Source organism: Phoca vitulina, unplaced genomic scaffold (assembly GCF_004348235.1).
Source record: "Phoca vitulina isolate PV1807 unplaced genomic scaffold, GSC_HSeal_1.0 scaffold6, whole genome shotgun sequence".
NCBI lineage: Eukaryota > Metazoa > Chordata > Mammalia > Carnivora > Phocidae > Phoca > Phoca vitulina.
In genome coordinates, this window is record NW_022589709.1 from 72,286,969 (window position 1) to 72,308,186 (window position 21,218).

The 21,218-nt window shown below is 40.0% G+C and overlaps 1 protein-coding gene across 10 annotated transcripts in view; it reads left to right on the top strand.

The window, feature by feature from the left end:
• Window positions 1-21,218, top strand: part of NR3C1 (nuclear receptor subfamily 3 group C member 1) — a 127,208-nt gene that overhangs the window by 78,833 nt on the left and 27,157 nt on the right. For 6 of the 10 annotated variants that reach the window (XM_032404457.1, XM_032404455.1, XM_032404453.1 and 3 more), the window contains one exon: window positions 19,931-20,097. In XM_032404457.1, the coding sequence (XP_032260348.1) occupies window positions 19,931-20,097 (167 nt within the window). The remainder of the gene's footprint in view (window positions 1-19,930; window positions 20,098-21,218) is intronic. The other 4 variants (XM_032404460.1, XM_032404458.1, XM_032404461.1 and 1 more) reach the window with 1 other exon arrangement.

The following is a 21,218-nucleotide window of genomic DNA, read 5'->3' on the forward strand; positions in this document are numbered from 1 at the left end:
AACAGCATGCATGAAAATGCATGTATGTAAAATTGCCCATTGGCTTTCCTTGCCCTTGTGGGATTTTAACTTAAGTTATATAGTCAAAGATGTTAGCAAAGGTCTGTGCATTGATATTTATTACAGTGGAAAAACAGAAACAAAGAATGGCCAGTAATAAGGGAGTAGCTAAGTTACTGCCAAGTACTTTGCAACCATCAAAAAGTCATGTAATAATAGATAACCTATTGACATTTTCTCAAAATGTTGTTAAGGAATGAAGAACGAATGAGCAGTGCCTCACATATAAAAACCTGGATACAAAGCAGTCATCTGTAATATTCTCCGCAAAATAAATACATACATTTTTTAAAAGATAAAAGATGTATAAAAGTGTTTGCTGGTTTTCTCTGACAAATGTATGATGGCTTTATTTTCTCATTTAAACTTCTTGGTGCTTTCTAAATTTTCTAACTAAATACTTATTTTATAATTTAAAAAAATACCTTGTAATTCAGTTTTATTTGCCAAATTACTTTATTATGTCTAGTGGAATATTTCTAAATGACTATAAAGCAATAATCTTGGAGTTGTTGATGGATTCAGTGTAAAGAAGTGAACTAGGACAAAAACAGGTGTGGTTTTATGGACACAGTAATGAGCTTTCCTCAGTGTGGTGATAAGGTTATATTGAGTTTCTTCAGGTTTCTTTTCCCCGTGACTGAAAACTGGGGTGGCCCACACCTAGAGCTGCCATAGCATGGAGCATCCTAGCAGGGAGAGAAACACAGGGCTTCCTGTCCCAGATGAGAGCCTCAGGCCCCCAAGTACAGCGCTCGAGGACAGTCAGCCCCCCACTCCAAAGGCAGCAGAGTGTGAGCCCTTGTTCTCTGTCTTGTAAGTTTCCCTTAGTCACTGTTTCTCATTCTTTTCAGGTTTAGGGTTTAAACTACATTTTCAAAATCACAAAATTTTTACTGTATTTTATTTTGCTCTCTTGGAGCATTGTGAGAAAAATTAAAATTTTAAACAGGCAGGGGGCTCAGTTGGTTAAGTGGCTGACTCTGGATTTCCACTCAGGTCATGATCTCGGGGTCCTAGGATCCAGCCCTATGTAAGGCTCTGTGCTCAGTGGGGAGTCTGCTTTAGGATTCTTTCTCTCTCTATCTTTCTCTCTCTCTAATAAAATAAATCTTTAAAAAAAATTTCAAACAGGGATGTTTCCAGCTACTATTTGTGTGCGCCCATTTGTCCCCCTCTTTTGGGAGGGGTGCACATTTCTTCCTCCAGCTAACTAGGCAGATTTTTGCCAACCACCTCCATTTAATTTTGAGAGAGTGGCTCTAACATCTTGCTCTCAGTACTTTTAATTCTTACCGTTCGGGTGTCACGGTTCAGCCTGTGGTTCTTATAGAAAGTACAGAAACCAAAATGAACACTCAGGGTGTCCAAAGTGTCTTAAAATAAGCCTGGAACAGCTCAGCTCATGCACTGATTATCCCTAACAGTTAACAGTCCACATTGTGATGTGCTGCTTATTGCTCTGAAATATATGTCAGCTCTCAGTATTAATGTGGGACAATCATTTATCGCCAGTGAAACACTTAGTCCAGACTTGTCAGATATTTATGCTATAAATTAATGACTTGTCCTTATAGTATCAATTTTATGACTGATGTTTTGGCAGATAGATGTTTTGTGTTTTGTTTTAAACTATGGATGAAAATTTTGTCAAAGTCATCGTTGTATTGCTTCCCTGTCTCCCCTGCCATTCTCAAAAGCCTACAACTTCTCTGTTGCTTTATTTGTTGAACTGTGTTGAATTGTGAAGTTGTTTGAAGTGATGGTATTGTTGAAAGTAACAAGTCTGAAAACTACTTTGGTATTTTAACTTGAAGACTGTATTTTCAGAAGTTCCATTTCTCCTAGACTTTGGAAATATCCTTTGATAGTAATGCCAAATCTGGTATTTAGCAGGTCCTGTTTCCTGCATACACAACCAACTGCTTATGTAAGAATTCAGCTTTAAAATGCTTTCTTAATGGATGACTATTCACATTCTTATTCTTTTAAGTAAGGGATTTGGTTTAGTTAAAGTAACGATTTTTGTTAACACTTCTGTGAAAACAGAAACTTTGACAGAGCATTTAAGACAAGTTTGAGAGACTACAATATTGGTTTCATTTTTCAATCTGCAAATTATTTTATAAATGGAATTACTATTATTTGATCATAAATGTTTATCACTTTCAAAGCTTCCAGCTTGCAAATTTCCCACCCGCAACAAGAGTTACCGTTTATCCCTTCTCCAAAAACTGCTGCTTGTGCCCTTGAAATTTTTACATTCCATATAGCCCCAAAACTTTAAAACAAAAATCACCTCATCACTTGCTTTCAGAGTTTCTTCTCCATTCCCACATGGTTTCTAAAATGTTAGCAGATACCATTTTAGAAAAAAACAGAAGTTACTTTTCTAACGAATATTCTAGAATGAGCTAGCGTTATCTACACTTAGATGGACTATGAAAAACCAAAGCTTGCTTGTTTTTTATTGCTAAATTTAGCAAAAGTGGAACTACATGATAGCTTATGTTGCTTATCACTGTTTTTATAAAATTTTGTTGAGAAAATATATGTGGAGAAATATTTTAATATTAAATATTTAAATCAGTATACATACACATTATAGACAGTACCACAGTACATTATCTTTTCCAGTGTGTTTTCACTGATTTAATTATATAACCAAGGGATCTTCCCAGAGTAAGGAACGTACTGAATTTAAACAATTCACATGTATTTTTTTAAATGTAGTTATACCCTTTGTATCTGGAGAATGCAAGATAAATAGATAATGGCTATTGGTGAAAAGTACTAATTCTAGATCTAGGATAACTGTTATTTCAGGCCTCACTGTACCTTACTTTCTGTGAAATAGGAGCTCTTCCATTTTCATATTCTAATTTAATCTACCATATAGTTAGCCAAAATTTATTATTGGTATGTGATAAAAATTTAAAAAGTAGTAGACTTGGGATCTTGAATTCAATTAGACTTTGTCTTTCAGTAGTATTTTTATAGGACCCTGGGACTAGTTCTCTACATTTCTGAGCCTTAATTTCTGTATCTGTAAAATGGGATTAGTGAGATCTTTTAGGATGGTGCTGAAGATTATAGACCATGTATATCAAAAAGTGCCTAGCACCTAAAAATGCTAAATAAGGGGTAGCTGTTATTATATAAGTCCATTTGAATGTGTAATTACAGTACCTTAGTGCTCTTATATTGAATAACTACAATTTTTTTTTTTTTTGGCTTTATCAGTCTTTTTGACACTGGTTGACATGTTAATTTACACCCATAATTTTTTCTAGTCAATAGATATAAACCTTCCATCTGTAAAACTGATAGTGTGGCTAGATAGCACCTTTCTAGCTAAGGCTGTGTAATATCAAGTTCATTTTACTAAAATTAAGTGTTATGCATTTGTTAAAAAAAATAGAGTACTATTGATATCATTACATATCCTCAACAGGATACTTTGGTGGAACAATATTCTGACAAAATGAAATGTGTCTCTAAAAAGTCTAAAGTCTACTATGTTAGTTAAACATAATTTCTTCAAAACTCCTCTAAGGTAAGAATAGTATTATAAATATACAAAACACTCCGATTTGTGTTTTCATTTTTGGTGCATGGTTGCCATGTAATTTAGTGTTTAATGGCTACTGTGACATCATCTTAATCATTTATAATGTGAATATGCTAATTTAAGATTTAAGCTAACACAACTAGAATCTAAGAAAATGGAGGTAGCATGGATATTTTCATACCTTTTTAAAAAATTGAATTATAGTTAGAATACAGTATTATATTAGTTTCAGATACACACCATACTGATTTAATGTTTATAAACATGAACTGATCACCAAGATAAATCTAGCTACCATCTGTCACCATGCAGAATTGTTACAGTATTAGTAAGTATATTGCCTATGCTGTACATTGCATTTCCCTATCTTATTTATAACTTGAATTTTGTATCTTCTAATCGCCTTCCTGTATTTGCCCATCTGCCTATTTCCCTCCCCTCTGGCAACCATCAGATTGTTCTCTGTATATTATGAGTCTGTTTCTGTTTTGTTCATTCTGGTTTTTAGATTCCATATATAAGTGAAATCACACAGTATTTGTCTTTCTTTGTCTTTCTTTTCTTTTTTCACTTAGCATAATACCCTCTAGGTTCATTCTTGCTGTCACCAATGGCAAGATTCCATTCTTTTTTTATAGCTGAGTAATATTCCCTCATACATACATACACCACAGCTGCTTTATCCATTCATCTATTACTGGACACTTAGGTTGTTCCCATATCTTGGCTATTGGAAATAATGCTGCAGTAAACATGGTGTATATATATATATATATCTTTTTGAATTAGTGTTTTCATAAGGGAAACAGCTTGATTGTATGGTAGTTGTATTTTTAATTTTTTGAGGACCCTCTGTTTTCCACAGAGGCTGCACCAGTTTGCATTCCCGCCAACAGTGCACGGCAGTTCTCTTTTCTCTACATCCTCACCAACACTTGTTATTTCTTGTCTTTTTAATAATAACACCAGACTGAGAGGTGTAAGGCAATATCTCATTGTGGTTTTGACGTGTTTCCCTGATGATGAGTGATGTTGATCATCTTTTTATGTGTCTGTTGACCTTCTGGATTTCTTCTTTGGAGAAATGCCTATTCATGTCCTCAGAATCCATTTTAAATTGGATTGTTTGGTTTTTTTTAGTTGTGTGAGTGCCTTATATATTTTGGATATTAGCCTCATCGGGGTATCATTTACAAATACCTTCTCTCATTCAGGAAGTTGTCTTTTTGTTTTGTTTTGTCTTTTTGTTTCCTTCACTATGCAAAAGCTTTTTAATTCCATGTATTACCATGTGTTTATATTTGCTGCTTTGGTTCTGCATGCCTGAGGAGACAAATCCAAAGATACACTGCCTAGACTGATGCCCAGGAGCTTACTGCTTATGTTTTCTTCTATGAATTTCATGGTTTCTGGTCTTATATATAAGTCTTTTAATCCATTTTGAGTTTCTTAAAGTGATCCAATTTCATTGTCGTGCCTGTTGTTTAGTTTTCCCAATACCATTTATTGAAGAGATTATCTTTTCTCCCTTGCCTTTGTCATAAACAGATTGACCATATAAGCATGGGTTTATTTCTGGGCTCTCTGTTCTGTTCCATTAATCTGTGTGTCCGTTTTTTTGGCAGGACCAAATTGTTTTAATTACTACAGCCTTGTAGTATACTTTGAAATCAAGCAGCAGGATACCTCCAGCTTTGTTCTTTCTCAAGGTTTCTTTAGCTATTTGGGATCTTCTGTGGTTCCATACAAATTTTAGGATTACTTGGTTCTAGTTCTGTGAAAAATAACTGTTGGTATTTTGATAGGGACTGCACTGCCTCTGTAGATTGCCTTGTGTAGTATGGACATTTTAACAATATTCATTCTTTTAATCCATAAGCATGATATATCTTCCCATTTATTTGTATCATCTTCAGTTTCTTTCATCAACATCTTACAGTTTTCAGCATACAGGTCTTTCACTTCCTTGGTTAAATTTATTCCTAGGTAATCTATTCATTTTGATGTAATCGTCACTGGGATTGTTTTCTTAAGAGAAGTGTAAGAAATGCAACAGGTTTATGTGTATTAATTCTGCATTCTGCAACCTTACTGAATTCATTTATTTTAAGTTCTAATTAGCTTGTTGGTGTACCCTTTAGGATTTTCTATATATACTATCATGTTGTCTGCAAAGAGTTTTACAGTTTTACTTCTTTTCCAGTTTGGATCCCTTTTATTTATTTTTTTCTCATCTGATTGCTGTGCTGCTAGGCTCTCCAATACTACGTTGAATAAAAGTGGCAAGAGTGGGCATCCTTGTCTTGTTCCTGATCTTAGAGGAAAAGCTTTCAGCTTTTCACCATTGAGTATGATGTTAGCTGTGGCTTTGTTATGTATAGCCTTTTATGTTGAAGTATGTTTTCTCTCTATCCACTTTGAGAGTTTTTATCATAAATGGATGTTGAATTTTATCATGGTTTTTGGGCAGCTATTGAGATAATCAAATGATTTTTATCCTTTTGTTGTTGTTGTTCATGTGGTATATCACATTGATTGACTTGCAGATACTGAAACCATCTTTGCATTTCTGGAGTAAATCCCACTTGGTCATGGTGTAAGATTCTTTTACTGTATTGTTGAATTTGGTTTGCTAATATTTTGTTGGGGATTTTTGCATCAGTGTTCATCTGGGATACTAGCCTGTAATTTTCCTTTTTTGTGGTGTCTCTGGTTTTGGTATCAGCATAATGCTGGCCTCAGAGAATGAGTTTGGAAGCATTTTTTCCTTTTCAGTTTTCTGTATGAGTTTGAGAATAAGTATTAACTCTACTTTAAATATTTGGTAGAATTCACCTGGGTCACCGTCTGTTCCTAGACTTTGTTTGGATCAATAATCAAAAAACTCCCAACAATTGTGTTACTAATAATTGGTCTGTTCAGATTTTTTACTTCTTCTTGATTTAGTCTTGGAAGATTGTTCCTAGGAACTTATCATTTCTTCTAGGTTGTCCCATTTGTTGGCAGATAATTGTTTGTAGAAGTCTCATAGGATCCTTTGTATTTTTATGTACTGGTGGTAACTTTTCCTCTTTCATTTCTGATTTTTATTTACTTGGACCCTCCTCTCTCTCTCTTTTTTGATGACTGGCTGTAAGTTTATCAATTTTGTTTATCTTTTTAAAGAGAAGACTTAGTTTCACTGATCTTTTCTATTGCTTTTTTGTCCCCATTTCATTTATTTCCACTCCGATCTTTATTATTTTCTTCCTTCTACTTACTTTGGACTTCATTTGTTCTTTTCTTTTTTTAGTTCTTTTATGTGTAAAGTTAGAGTGTTCATTTGAGATTTTTCTTATTTCTTGAGGTAGGCCTATCTTGCTATAAACTTTTTAGATCTGCTTTTGCTGTGACCATAGATTTTGGACTGTTCTGTTTCCATTTTCATGTGTCTCGAGCTATTTTTTATTTCCTCTTGGCTTTGTTGACCCATTGGTTGTTGAGTAGTAGCATGTTGTTCAGCCTCCATGGGCTTGTGGGGTTTTTTTTTCCAATTTTCATCTTATAATTGATTTCTAATTTCATACCACTGTGAAAAGATGCTTGTTTTGAATCAGTCTTTTCAGATTTATTGAGACTTGTTTTGTAGCCTAACAGGTGATCTATCCTGGAGGATATTCCATGTGAAATTGAAAATACTGTGTATTCTTCTCGTTAGGGATGGAGTGTTCTGTATATATCTATTAAATCCATCTGGTCTCGTGTGTCATTTAAAGCCAGTGTTTCCTTATTGATTTTCAGTCTGGGTGATCTGTTCATTGATGTAAATGAGGTGTTAAACTCCCTTACTATTACTGGATTACTGTCAACTTCTCCCTTTATGTCTATTAATAATTGCTTTGTGTCTTTAGGTGCCCCTCTGTTGGTTGCATAGATCCTTAGAAGTGTTATATCTGCTTGTCGGACTGATCCCTTTATCGTTATGTGATCTTCTTTGTCTCTTGTTACACACTTTCTTTTTGTCTGATACAAGAATTGCTTCCGTGGCTTTCTTTTACATTTGCATGGAATATTTTTTCCATCCCTTCCCTTTCAGTCTGCGTGTGTCTTTATATCTGAAGTTAGCCTCTTGTAGGCTGCATGTAGATGGGTCTTTTTTTTTTTTTTTTTTTAAGGAACACAAGCAGGGGAGCGTGGGAGAGGGAGAAGCAGGCTTCCTGCTGAGCAGGGAGCCCGATGTGGGGCTCGATCCCAGGATCCTGTGATCATGACCTGAGCCGAAGACAGACGCTTAACGACTGAGCCACCCAGGCACCCCTGTAGATGGGTCTTTTTAAAAATCCATTCAGCTACCATATGTCTTTTAATTGGAGCATGTAGTCCATTTAAGGTAGTTATTGCTAGATTGGTATTTATTGCCACTTTGTTCATTGTTTCTAGTTGTTTCGGTAGTTCCCTGTTCCTTTCTTCTTCTCTTGCTCTTTTCCTTGTGATTTGGTGACTTCCTTTAGTGTCATGTCTGATTTCCTGCCTCTTTATTTTTTGTGCACCTCTATATAGCAGTCTCTTTTAGGTTGATGGTCACTTAAGTTCAAGTGTGTTCAAAAAGCACTACCTTTTTATCCCCCTTTGATGTTTTTGATGTCCTATTTTATTTTATTTATTTATTTTTTTTAAAGATTTTATTTATTTATTTGACAGAGAGAGACACAGCGAGAGAGGGAACACAAGCAGAGGGAGTGGGAGAGGGAGAAGCAGGCTTCCCGCCGAGCAGGGAGCCCGATGCGGGACTCAGTCCCAGGACCCTGGGATCATGACCTGAGCCGAAGGCAGACGCTTAACCGACTGAGCCACCCAGATGCCCCTTGATGTCCTATTTTAGATCTTATTATTTTGTGTATCCCTTGACTAAGTACTATAGATTCTAGATGATTTTACTGTTCTTGTTTTTTAACCTTTATACTAGCTATGTAGGTGCTTGATCCACTACCTTTACTATAAGTTTACCTTTACCAGAGTGTTTTTTTTTTTTTTTTCCATAATTTCCTTATTTCTAGTTATGGCCTTTTCTTTTTCATTTAAGAAAGTCCCTTTAACATTTTTTGTAAGGCCGGTTTGGTATTGATGAGCGTTTTTAGTTTTTGTCTGGAAAACTCCTTTATTTCCCCTTCAGTTTGGAATGATAATCTTGCCAGGTAGAAAGAGTATTCTTGATTGTGTTTTCAGTACCACTCCCTTCCAGCCTGTAAAGTTTCTGCTGAAAAATCTTCTTCCCTTTTATGGAACAAGTTTTCTCTTGCTGCTTTGAAGATCCTCTATGATGTGTGTGGGTCTCTTTGGGTCCACCTTATTTGGATGGGCTTGTATGTTTCTTTCACCAGGTTAGGGAAATTTTCAGCCATTATTTCCTCAAATAGGTTTTTGTCTCTTTCTCTCTTCTCCTTCTAAGACCCCTACAATGCAAATGTTAGTATGCTTGGTGTTGTCCCAGAGGGTTTTCTTAAACTTTGCTCAGGTTTTTAAAATTTTTTTCTATGAAGTTTCGATTGAGTGATTTCTACTAACCTTTCTTCCAGGATCACTGATCCCTTCTTGTGCATCATCTCATCTGCTTTTGATTCCTTCTAGTATATTTTTCACTTCAATTATTGTATTCTTCAGCTCTGGTTCTTTATATATATATATATTTTTTTTCTATTTCTTTGTTGAATTCTCACTGTGTTTATCCATTTATCTCCTGAATTCAGTTAGCATTTTCATAAGCATTACTTAGAATTCCTTATCCAGTAGGCTGCTTATCTGTTTCATTTAAGTTTTTTTTTTTTCCCTGAGTTTCTGTCTTACTCTTTAATTTGCAACATACTTCTATCTCATTTTGTCTGTTTCTCTGTAGTAGTAGATCAGTTATACCTGTTAGTTTTGAAGGAGTGGCTTTGTGCAGAAGGTGTCCTGTGGGGTCCAGTAACCTAAAATGCCCTGGTCACCCGACCCAGGTGCCCAAGGAGTAACCCCTGGGTGGGCTGTGTCCACCCCCCTGTTGCGGTGGGTCCCGATTCATATGGACTCACTGCTGCGTGTGGGGCGGGCTGCAGGAGCTGGCTGCAATGCCCGACACCAACAGTATGGCTGGGCTGGTGGGCAGGCCAGGCCTCCTGCACAGCTGGCTGCAGCTGTTGTAGGTGTTCCCACTTGCTGGGCTGGCACCCAGAGCAGGGTGCTTGTCAGGGGCTGTGGTCCCTGCAGGAGAGGTCAGGCGGTAAGCCACTTGTGAGGGGCTCCAGGTTGGCTGGATGGGGCGAGTTCACAGGGAAACACTGGGGCCAGGCATGGTGCTAGCACAAGAGAGAGAAAGTGTTAGAAATGGTGTCCATCAGTGCTAGTCCAGCCAGGTAGAAGTGGCAAGTACAAAATGGTGCCCGCCGGGGTCATGTCCCCGGGAAGTGCTCCAAGTGATCCCTGCCCCTCTGGCACACACCCCACCGTCAGTGAATGTACTTCCTTCACGTGTCAGCCAGGTGCTTTTCAAACTGCTGCCTCTGCCCTGGGCCGCCACACAAGTGAGAATGCGTGCATGCCCTTTAAGAGTGCGGTCCCCATTTCCTGCTGCCCTCTGGCTCTCTTGGCTGTAAGCCCCATTGCTTTTCAAAGCCTGTCATTATTGGTGCCATTCACCTGGGCAGTGGCACCTGATGCGGGGCTCAGACCCCTCCTTCCTCAGTGAGGGCCTCTGTGGTTGCGCTCTCCCTCGCACTCGTGGGCCTCCCCAGCAGGCGTGTGGGGCCTGGCCAAACTGTGTCTCTGCCCATCCTGCACATCTCAGTCGGGCTCTCTAACAGCCTTCATTGCGTATGATCTTTCCTGCTCGTCTTTGCTTCTTTCTGCGAGAGCTGTTCCACTTAGAGTTGCAGATTTTTATGTGTCCGTGCAAGGAGGTGAGCCCAGGATCCCCTTTTTCCTCCCACCTCTCAAATCTCTTAATTATAGGCAATTTCTATTCTATTGTGATACTAATGACAGAAGAGAGAAAAAGCAGAAATTATTTTTAATGTTTAACTTTACCTCAAGACTATCTACTTGGTGACTCACACAAGATTTTAAAAACTCTGTCAAGCTTGAATGGATATTACCCTGCAAGTCCCTGCCAGGCAACACAGTTACGAAGGTAAGGAGCAAAGATTTTGGAATAAGGCAGTGCTGAATTCAGATCCAGGTTGTGTTCATGTGACTTTGGGCAAACAAATGGCTTAACTGTCGTCGGTAAAATGGACTAGTAGGAATGATTATTTGAGGTATTATACTTATTAAAGTACCTAGCTTTGTGGAGCTTGGCATGTAGAATTAAAATATCCATCACCTGGCTTAAAATATGAGTATTACCATGACTGGGAGTGTTTTGTTTCACCTCCTAAAAACCGTTTGTCTTAAATTCTTCATCTGCCTGCTTGTATTGCAGATGTCCACTAAGTAACTTTTACATCATTTTAAAGACTTTCTTACCTCTTTTTTTGGTCCTGTTCGAGGGACAAGTTGCCCATTCTTTTCACTGTTTATTCAATCCTTAGAATTCTTCCTTTAAATTGTTTCAGTGGATTTTAGAAACCAGGGTGTGAAGTAAGAGCATCATCACCAAAACCCGAGGGAAAATGTATACAGCAAAAAGAAAAACAAAAACACCATACAACAAACAACAACAACAACAAAAAAAAAACCTCTCATCTGGTAGACTGGCATGATAGAGAAACCAAGAAATTTTCGCACTAGTATAAAAATCTGAGAAGTGAAAAATCAATCCTTGGCTTTGGACTGAGGGAGGAAGCATGTGGCCATAGATCAAGTTGGGGTTGGTTCTGAGGGTTTCGTTCCTTCCTTTATACTAATATAAAATATGAATAAGGACACAGCTGCTCTGAATTTGTTTGATTTTACAAACATTTTTGTAGAGATTTAGGAATTGTGCTAATTGTGCAGAATGAGATGAGCATTAGTGTGTGGGTCATTTGAAAATTTAGTCCAAAAATACAGACTGTTGCACAATTTTAAGGCAGCTGTTTTTATCTGTTTGACCTGTTTGGGGCAATGGTTACTTGGGCAAAAATCTTGATTTGAAGATTCTGGTTGGAAGGGAATTTGGTACCTTTCGTTGTGTATCACTAAAGAAGTCAGACCTCAGGCTACAAAGTAGAAGGCCTTCGTACCTCAATTTGAAGACCTAGATCTACCTCAGCTTCTTAGTTTTGCCACTTTATCTTTGTGAGAGAGGTGGAATATCAGTTAAGAACACTGTTTTTGTTGGCCGAAGGACCTGGGTTTGAATCCTGGCTTTGCTAGTTACTATGTCACCTTAGGCAAGCCACCTTCTCTAAATCTCGAAAACAGAACTCACCTCATAGGTTTGTGGAACAGATTAAAGGGGATAGTGTATATAAAGAAAGAGCTTCCACAGTAGCTCCTAGTAGTAGTTAGGTGATAACCTATATTCTGGCTATAATATCAAACATCTACCATGTTAGCTGCCTTACATTCTTTTGCAGAACAGATAAAGATGTATAAATAAACTAAATGCAATAACATCTACTGGACACTGTACAAGATGATGGTAATATAAACAGGCCTAAGCCATGGCCCTTACCTAAGAGGAGTTATTGATAGAAACCTCTATCAAAAGGTATCCCAGGATCAGCTATGTAAAGTGCTACATGGCGGTGTTTAAGGGAGTCTAGAGGTTGTCATGGAACCGAAAAGCCATGGTGGACACTCCAGGCTTGGGGAACAGTTCTTAGAACAATACTTCCAGGAAACATGTAGCACATAGTAGTCACTTCATAAATATTTATAGAATCCAGGATCCCTAAGTGATAAACCAAATGGTTTGTGTAGAGGGGTGGGAAGACCTACAATTGGAGAAAGAAACAAGAGCCAGAATATGGACCCTTTTGGGCTTGAACTATATATAGTGGAGGAGTCCCGGAGAGTTTATTAAAAGACCCACGAGGGACAAAAGCAGTTTTAGCAGTGTGGGGAAGGAATGGAAGGAGAAGCAGTGAAAGTCAGGAGGACTCTTTAGTATAAACCATCATTGTGGTTAAGGCAAGAGAGGGAAGGCGTGTGTTGAGATGGCTGCAGTCACAGTGGACAAGAAGGAGAAGGTACATGACCATGCCACAGGGAGTAATAAAAAAGACCGGAAAGGGGGTTGAAATTGGCAAAATTTGTGCATTTAAGCCCAAGTTACTAAGCATAGAAACTTAGAAATAAGTTCCTTTTGTTAGTTGGGGCAGAAATGAGCAGTGTTTGGTTTCCTTAACATCTTTATTCAAGTGTTTCACAGCAACTGTATTACAAATTACAATAAATGTTCAAAATTCCAGAATTCAAAAACAGTTCAAACTAATGTAAAATGAAGTCAAATACAAACCATCAGTTTAACACAATTCTAAATTAAACTACAAACCCGAAATAGACCATAGCTGATAAAGTCTACTTAATCTTACAAACTGGACATATATGACTGAAACCCAGGATGACTCCCACAGATGCTGGGACCAGCCTAAATTCAAGCTTACAGGGTGATTGCAGATAATTATAATTACAATGGCCTTCAGTTCTGGACCCCATAATGAATTTACCTACTGAACAGCACGGTAGCTTAACCAACTTGATTGGCACCTGACTCCCTAAAAATAAAATCCAGTCAAACTACATATATACATTGGTATATGAGAAAAACCAAATCATGAAAAGATAGGGAAAAAAACATTACATGTGAGATGTGAGCTCAAAAACACAACTCCACAGCCATCAGTTTCAACCTTCAGTATCTAGTGTGATAGACATGAGGAGAAGGTAGTAAGCATGCCATTGTGTCACACCTGTTCTTGAATTCTTTGAAGAGGTCACATTCCTAATTCTGTATGTACCAGGCCATCATTATCCCTGTGTGCTCTTAAGAAGTGAGGAACACACATCCTCACTCCACAACATCGTTACAGGTTAAAATTCATGTCTGCCGATGCAGGGAACAGAGCTGAACACATGCAGCCTATGGTTTCAAGTTACCTAACACAGTGACCAGACTGAGGACTGATCCTTCCAAAGACAAAGAAATACATTTCTTCCGTGAAACATGTTAGATCAGACTTGAAGAAAGAAACGTAGACAAGGGTGACCATATAAATAAATACACAGGACCGAAGAAGCTTTTTGCAGACCCAGATGTATTCTTCCCTACCTATACCTCCAGCCCCACCTTGGGAAACATGGGCAAGCTCTTAGAGTTTACTGATGGAAGACCTTCATTTTTCAGTCAACAACTAAGCCCAGAGATGTTAAGTGACAGGCCATTGGTGTCTCAAAGGTGTGACAAAGGCATTACCTTCTTCATGCATCCTTTACTGAAAATGCTCCTGGCTTATTAGAGTATAGTGTTTGGTGCTCTAACCTTCTCCCCAAGATGAGTGCGCATAAATGATGCATAGTTTGGGGAAACTGTCTTAATATGCACTTGAAGTTAAAACCAGTAGAACCCTCTCTCAACAAAGGCAAAGCAAAAAGAATCATCGGTGTTTCTTCTCACTAAACAACAAAATGTATGCTAGTTAAAACCATTTAACAGAAATACTGTGAAAGCCTTCCACCAGACAGTTTTTCTGTTTGATTTGAAAACTAGTCCATAGCTTATTATCAAACAAATCAGTAATCCTTTAGCTAATGCAGGGATAAATGGGCAGTCAGAAAATGTAATCACCTCGTGTGTGCAGCGGAGTATTTACATTCTTCCTAATGAAAAGAGATAAGAAAAATGCAGGTGACTTCGGTGTGTAAAAACCACCTTTTAGGGCCAGTGCTAGAGGGACAAATAAATTAATCACTAGACCTGTATCGTCCCTGGTGTCAGCTCTGTTTTCAGTCTCCCTTTGAACTTATCTTGAATCAAAGAATATTTAAGGCTGCCTCAGTAGGGTGCTTGCTCCACTTAACCATAGTTAAGAGGTTTTAAAATATGTTTCTGGTCCTTGTTGAATTTATGGCACAGGGCTCTTAACCTCAGCATTATTGACATTTGAAGCTGGGTAATTCTTTGTTGTGGAGGATTGTCCTGTGCATTGTGGGATGCTGAGCAGCACTCCGATCTTTTCTCACTAGATATCAGTAGCATTTCCCCAGTTGTGACAATAAAAAATGTCTCCACCCATTGCCAAGTGCCCCCCCCAGGGGGGGTGCAAAACTGCTCCCAGATGAGAACCACTGGTTTATAGTACTTGGACAAAAACTGGTAAGCCTATGAGAAGACACCTGTTCCATGTGTAGTTGGTAAAAATCCAGTTGTAGTAGCTTTATTTTCAGGATTTTCCCCCCATGGTAATTAATACTCATTTTCTGAGGTCATTACTGTTTTTGCTTTTTTTTTCTCCAAATAAAAAATGTTGATTTAATTCATTTAACTTGAAGGCTAAACCAACACCACCATTTGGGTTTGTAATGTTTATCATCCCTGTTCTGTTGTCTTTGGGGGGAGAAAGCCTCTAACTGAGTAAGCAATACTGGATCATTCTGCCAGGCACATTACAGTCCCCAGTTAGAAATAGGGCAATTGAGATTGAGAGAGATTAAAAGGTCACCGAGCTACTACATTGCAGTTAGGTTATGAATTCTCGCCTGCTTTAGAGTCCCGACTATTCTCTGTAACAGCAGTTCTCCCTATGTAGTCCACAGACCCCTGGGAGTCCCCAAGATCTTTTCAGAAATACATTCAAGATCATACACAGTCTCTGTTTGCCTTTTTCACTGTGTTGACATTTGCAGTGATGGTCCAAAAGCAATGATGAGTAACACTGCAGGCATCTGCGGGTACAGTAGTCATTGTCTTCACTGCTATGCGCGCACAGTTCAAGAATATCCTGGAGGACGCAAAATATTACTGATTTTCTTAAACCTCCACTTTTGACAATGTCCTTTTACTATCCATCTGTGTGACAAAATGGGAAGATGCATAAAGCTGATTATGCACTTAGGCTGCACACAGCACTTAGGCTTGTGTCAAAGAGAGGAGTAGGTGTAAGATTGTTTATGTTGTGTGGTGAAGAGCCACCTTTTTCATGACCTACCGTGAGTAAACTCTGGTGTTTAGACTTGGGTGCTTGGCAAAGGTTTTCTCAAAAATGATTGAAGTGAGGTTATCACTTCACAGAAGACAACTGACAGTATTTGTTGCTGGTCTATAAAAATGTGAGCCTTCAAACAAAATTTAGAACTTTTTAAGACTTCCGTCTGCCACTGTGAGCTTGACAGATGTGACTCTTATATTGTTTAATGAACTGTGTCAATATTTGGAAAATCTGCCTAACTCAGTGAAACAATATTTTCCAAATGACTAATGCATGACAGTACAAAATCATGCATGGGTAAAAGATCCATTCAAAGTGCAAGACAGACCAGTGGATGTTAATGTAACAGCATCAGAAAAAGTTCGCTGATAGGGTTTCACATTGCACATTGCAGCACTAACCTTTAAAAAACCACAGTGTCGTATTTTGAGGTAGAATCATAAAGAATATCTACAATTACCTGAACTTCTAAGCTCCTGGAGGACCATCAACCCTCCCCTGGCTCATAGGGAAGGGTGTTGATAGCGCTTCTCTTCCCTGAAGTTCTCCAGGCAGTCCCATGTTACAGGAGGCAGATAAAAAATATTCACCCAAGTTTCAAGGTTCATTATTTCAGTGACGCATTTCACCCACAGTATGACTTACATATGTGATATGACCTCCGTATCGTCCCAGTGCCTGCTATTCACGTGTCGTGAATGTGGGCTAAATGAAAGGATGTAATTTACCCGCACATTTTTCATGCTCCTCAAGTTGTGATTAGTTCTCACAATCCATCCATGAGCCTCCTCTCATCACTTGTTTTTCTTGCAGGAGAACTGAAGAGAAAAACCCAGCTTTGCATGTGTTGTTGTTGTCATTTTTCCTCTCTCAACTCTAATGTAAACACCATGGCCTCAGGAACAAGCTGGTGTTGAGCGCACTCTCCACTGTAAATGGGCAGCAGCGTTCGAGTATGCATTTGGAACAAGGCATTTTGTTCCTAGGAGTTTTCACTTAAAAGAAAGCACTGTGGATCAAGTCAGTTCATAAGAGAAGCTCTTAGCATCTTCAGAACATTCGGCATAGCTGTTGGCACATGCTGATCAAAGACCCAGGACATGGTAGCTTTTCTATTCAAAGGGGTGTGAGACACACTCGGAGTCTTATGTGCTCGCTCTTTCTTCCTGTCCTGTATTTGCCATGTGTCCCTCTTAAAAGATGGCGATTCCATGTGGTTTGCTTGTTGTGCTGGCCCTTCGGTTGGACTGGAGTCCTTCAGCGGTATCATAGGGTCACACTTGGAGCTGCATACCGTGTTGTCCTCATCCGTGTTTCCCAGTGGTGTTCGTCATGGCCCATGTGTCTTCGTTTCTGTGTGACAAAAACGGACTTCTTCCACTGGTGTCTGTGGTACACTTGGCAGTTTTACACATACTCACACACACTCTGTGCTGACGTGAGGTAGTGTGGAAGGACTGAGGGGAGGCCAGGAGGCGGACTGGAGTTACAGATCCCTAGCTACACTTGCATCGGTGCATTTGCTCATGTCATTTGCCCTTTCCCTGTTGCCGTCAGTCGCTCGTGGTTCAGCGTATGCTCTAATTTATAAGATAGAATTTGGGAATACTGTCCTGGGTTTTAGGCTTTATACTACTTTCCACTTATATAATACTTACATAATGCTTTTTCCTAAAATCTCCAGTTTTCCTGAAACCGCAAAGGAACATCTACGGAGTGCTTGCTCGATGCAGGAACAATGTGCTAGATGTGTGCATTCTCCTGTTTTCCCAGTGCACGTGCGCGCACACACACACATAGGTGATGTCCTCCTTCCCAGTCCGCTTGTGGAAACTGAGGCTCAACGCAGTAGCCACCAGCCCAGGGTCACACAGGCCTTTCAGTGGTAGGGCAGGGACCTGAAGCATGTCGGTTTGACTACAAACAGGCCCCCTGATCACCCTCCTCCTCCCATGCGGCCTCATCTCGGGGTGATGCCCCCCTTCCATAGGGCTGCTGAGAGGCTTGACAAGGTTGTACTCACAAAGCCTTTTACAGCTAGAGGACAGGCACACCTCGGTGTAGGGCACTCTGCTTTATGCACTTAGGGTTGGCACAGAGCTTCAGTTTGTAAAAAATGCGAAGTCAAGCAAGCCTTTCCGTGCCATTTTTCCCACAGCGTTTGTTCATTTGTATCTCTGTCACATTATGGTAATTCTCTATTTCAGATTTTTTCTTTACTATAGTTGTTATAGTGATCTGTGATGGTGACTCGCTGAAAACTCAGATGATGGTTAGCATTTTTTAGCAATGAAGTATTTTTAAATTAAGGTATATACTTTGTTTTTGGGGTTTTTTTTTTTTAAAGATTTTATTTGTTAGACTGCGCACAAGCAGGGGTTGCAGCAGGCAGAAGGAGAAGTAGGCTCCCCACTGAGCAGGGAGCCCGATGCGGGGCTTGATCCCAGCATCCTGGGATCATGACCTGAGCCGAAGGCAGTCGCTTAACCGACTGAGCCAGCCAGGTGTCCCTATATCTTGTTTTTGTAGACATAAAGCTCTTGCACACCTTAATAGACTACAGAATAATATAAATATAACTTTTACATGCACTAGGAAACCAAGAAAGTTATTTGACTTGCTTTCTTGCGATACCCCCCTCCCTGCTGTCTGTGGTCTGGAACGGAGCCTGCAGCATCACTGGGCTAGGACTCTACTACAAAGCACTATTTGAAAAAACAAATGCATACACGTATGTGTTTGTAATGTATGTCAACACGTATAATTGGTTGAGGAAAAATTACAGAAGCACCTTTCAAATCTTTAAATGTTACTACTCATTTTCCATAAACAACTGGTTGGTCTCTAAAAATAGCTGTCAGATGACAGAGATGGGCCGAGCAGGAATAGGAGCGTCTTCAGGACTTAAGCCAAAGAAGTTTTTGCTTCCCTGACACATCGCTCTGCTCACTCACTCTAAGGCCCTCCTACTTCCCTGTCACACTCCAGCCCAGAGCGGCAGCTCTGCATTAGTCACAAGCTTCCGTCCATCCAGGGCACCTCACGCCAGACCTACAGCAGAGTCACTTCAGGTGGCTCTCTCCCGTTGTAGGCTGTCAGCATGTGCATCCACTCTCCCAAACCCAGCAGAGAATCGATACCTTGTGAGAGAGAAGTCTCCAGAAGTTCCTGAGAGCGTGCACAGAACATCATGGAACCCCGGGGGGGGGGGGGCGGGGGGGACACTGTCCATTTGACAGAAGCCTCTTCCACAGAGAGAGGATCGGCGGGGGGCAGCAGCTTCATTTGCGGATAGAATTGAGGGGAGCTTTTGGGCTTGTAGAAGATCTCCAAAACAAATGAGGAATAGAGGATCTTCAAACACCAGAACAGCACTCAGCAGGGTGAGAAGTCCGCAAAAGGAAAAACGGGAGCTGGGCGGAGCAGCAGATTCCCCCTTTACTCCCTTTTCTTGAGGCCGTCCCTTCCTGAGTGGGGAGGGCAGAACAAGGGTCCCCCTGCGGAAGCCCCGCACTCTTTCCGCTCTCACCGTGAGCCAGCCGCGGGGCTGAGAGACAGTCTGGCTTCTGCGTCCCCCCTAAGCCGCAGGGTCCGCCCAGACGACCCCGGGAATGACATGTCAGCCCAGGCTCATGTACTGTAAAAAGCTGTAGCTCCCGGGCAGGACGTAGGCAGAGCTGTTCTGAGACGTGAATGAATTTAGAAAGATGCCTGCACAAGATCTTAAAAATCAAAAATTAAATTGACGTCCTAAGCAATTAAAGGGCTAGGAGGCATCTTTTCGAAGTGACGGATGCATACTGTGTCTTGATCCCAGTGGGAGATGCAGGCTATCCGGCAAGCCAGACTCATCAGCTGCACACTTAGAAACAGTGAGTGACGCCGTACGCACAGGACACCTTCATAAAGGGGACGATGAATATAAACAAGCCCTCAGCAACTAGCAATTACAGTTTCTAAGTGGATCTCGTTTTTACCGTTCTTCTGAGGGAATACTTAAAAAGAAATGACCTCACTCTTAATTTTGTCTGAAAGAAGAATCCAAACATTCTTTGAATATATTTAGGTGGGCAGTTGGAATGCCTACTAGTCCGTGAAGCCAGAGTTCAGTGTGAAACATGCTCGCTGGGGAGTGAGAAGGTAAGAGAAGTGGATTTTGATACTTCTTTGACACTCATGACAGTTACATCATAACCCTGCCCTCTTCCTTCTTTAGCCCTGGGATGAGACCAGATGTCAGCTCTCCTCCATCCAGCTCCTCTGCGGCAACGGGACCACCTCCCAAACTCTGCCTTGTGTGCTCTGACGAAGCCTCGGGCTGTCATTACGGGGTCTTGACTTGCGGGAGCTGCAAAGTATTCTTCAAAAGAGCGGTGGAAGGTAGTGTGTATTTTGAAGAGTTTTATTTTTCCTCTATTGGGTTCTTGTCTCCTAAGGTAGATTTTGAAGTTTCTGTTATATGTAAACCCCATTCAGGCTGGACGTCAGGAAGATGCTGGTGGGGTGGGGAGGTGGCCTCTTAGGCCTTCCAGTGGGAAAGAGATTTTAAAAAGCAACACAAGCAGAACTAGAATAAAATAGAAAAGTATAAATTCAGGGGCAGGAGTTTGGTCAGAGAACAGAAGGTAACTATAAGAAAGGGGTGTCGTGTGGAATGGCGGTGTTAGGTTCGGGTGGTAACATCATGTTCATTGTATGAGAATCGTGGGCTTTAACTCCCAGCAGGTAGTTGGTTCTGAAACCACCAACTATTCCAGTGTGACAGAAATGAGGGACAGTAAGAACTTATGAAGGGGAAAGTCTCTGGATGGGATTTTTTTTTTTTTTTTCTATTGAACCAGGCATCCTAATTCAGCGTAAGAGCTGGTCCCTGTCCTCTGGGTGGTCACGGTCTACTTGAAGTGAAGGATGAGGTAACAGTTTCCAGGTATGGAGGTTAAAATACTAAAAGCAAGTGATAAACTGCCTGAGGTGGTCAAGAAAGAGGTATTTCAGAGGAGCTGATTTCACTATATGAATATTATATTATGAACTTTACCCTTGTTATGGATTCAGCCTACTGACGAGGGCAATAACATCAACTCCTTCAAGAGAGAGAAATTCATTCCATTATTTTTGGAAGTTACTCAAATTATTTATTTCATGTTACCAGTGAATCATCTTGGGAAAAAATCATGTACTTTAGTAACTTGTAAAGCAGGTTGAAGGTAGTGTGGCCTGAATGCATTACCTAAAGCTCTGATTATATTAATTTTTAAAGAAGTGTAATTATCCATTATTATTATTATTTGCCTAGAGTACTGTTTGCATATCCTTAAGAGTCAGAGGAGTCATTTTCTTTTGTTTGGATTAGTTTGTAACATGAGCCAACTATAAAATTACTCCTGTGACCCCACACAGAGCACAGGGATGCCGGCTTTGCCCAGGTCAGCAGCTGCCGGGTCCTATGGAGGGGTCACACGGAACGCCCAGCCCTCCTGGTACAGAACCCACCACAGACCCGA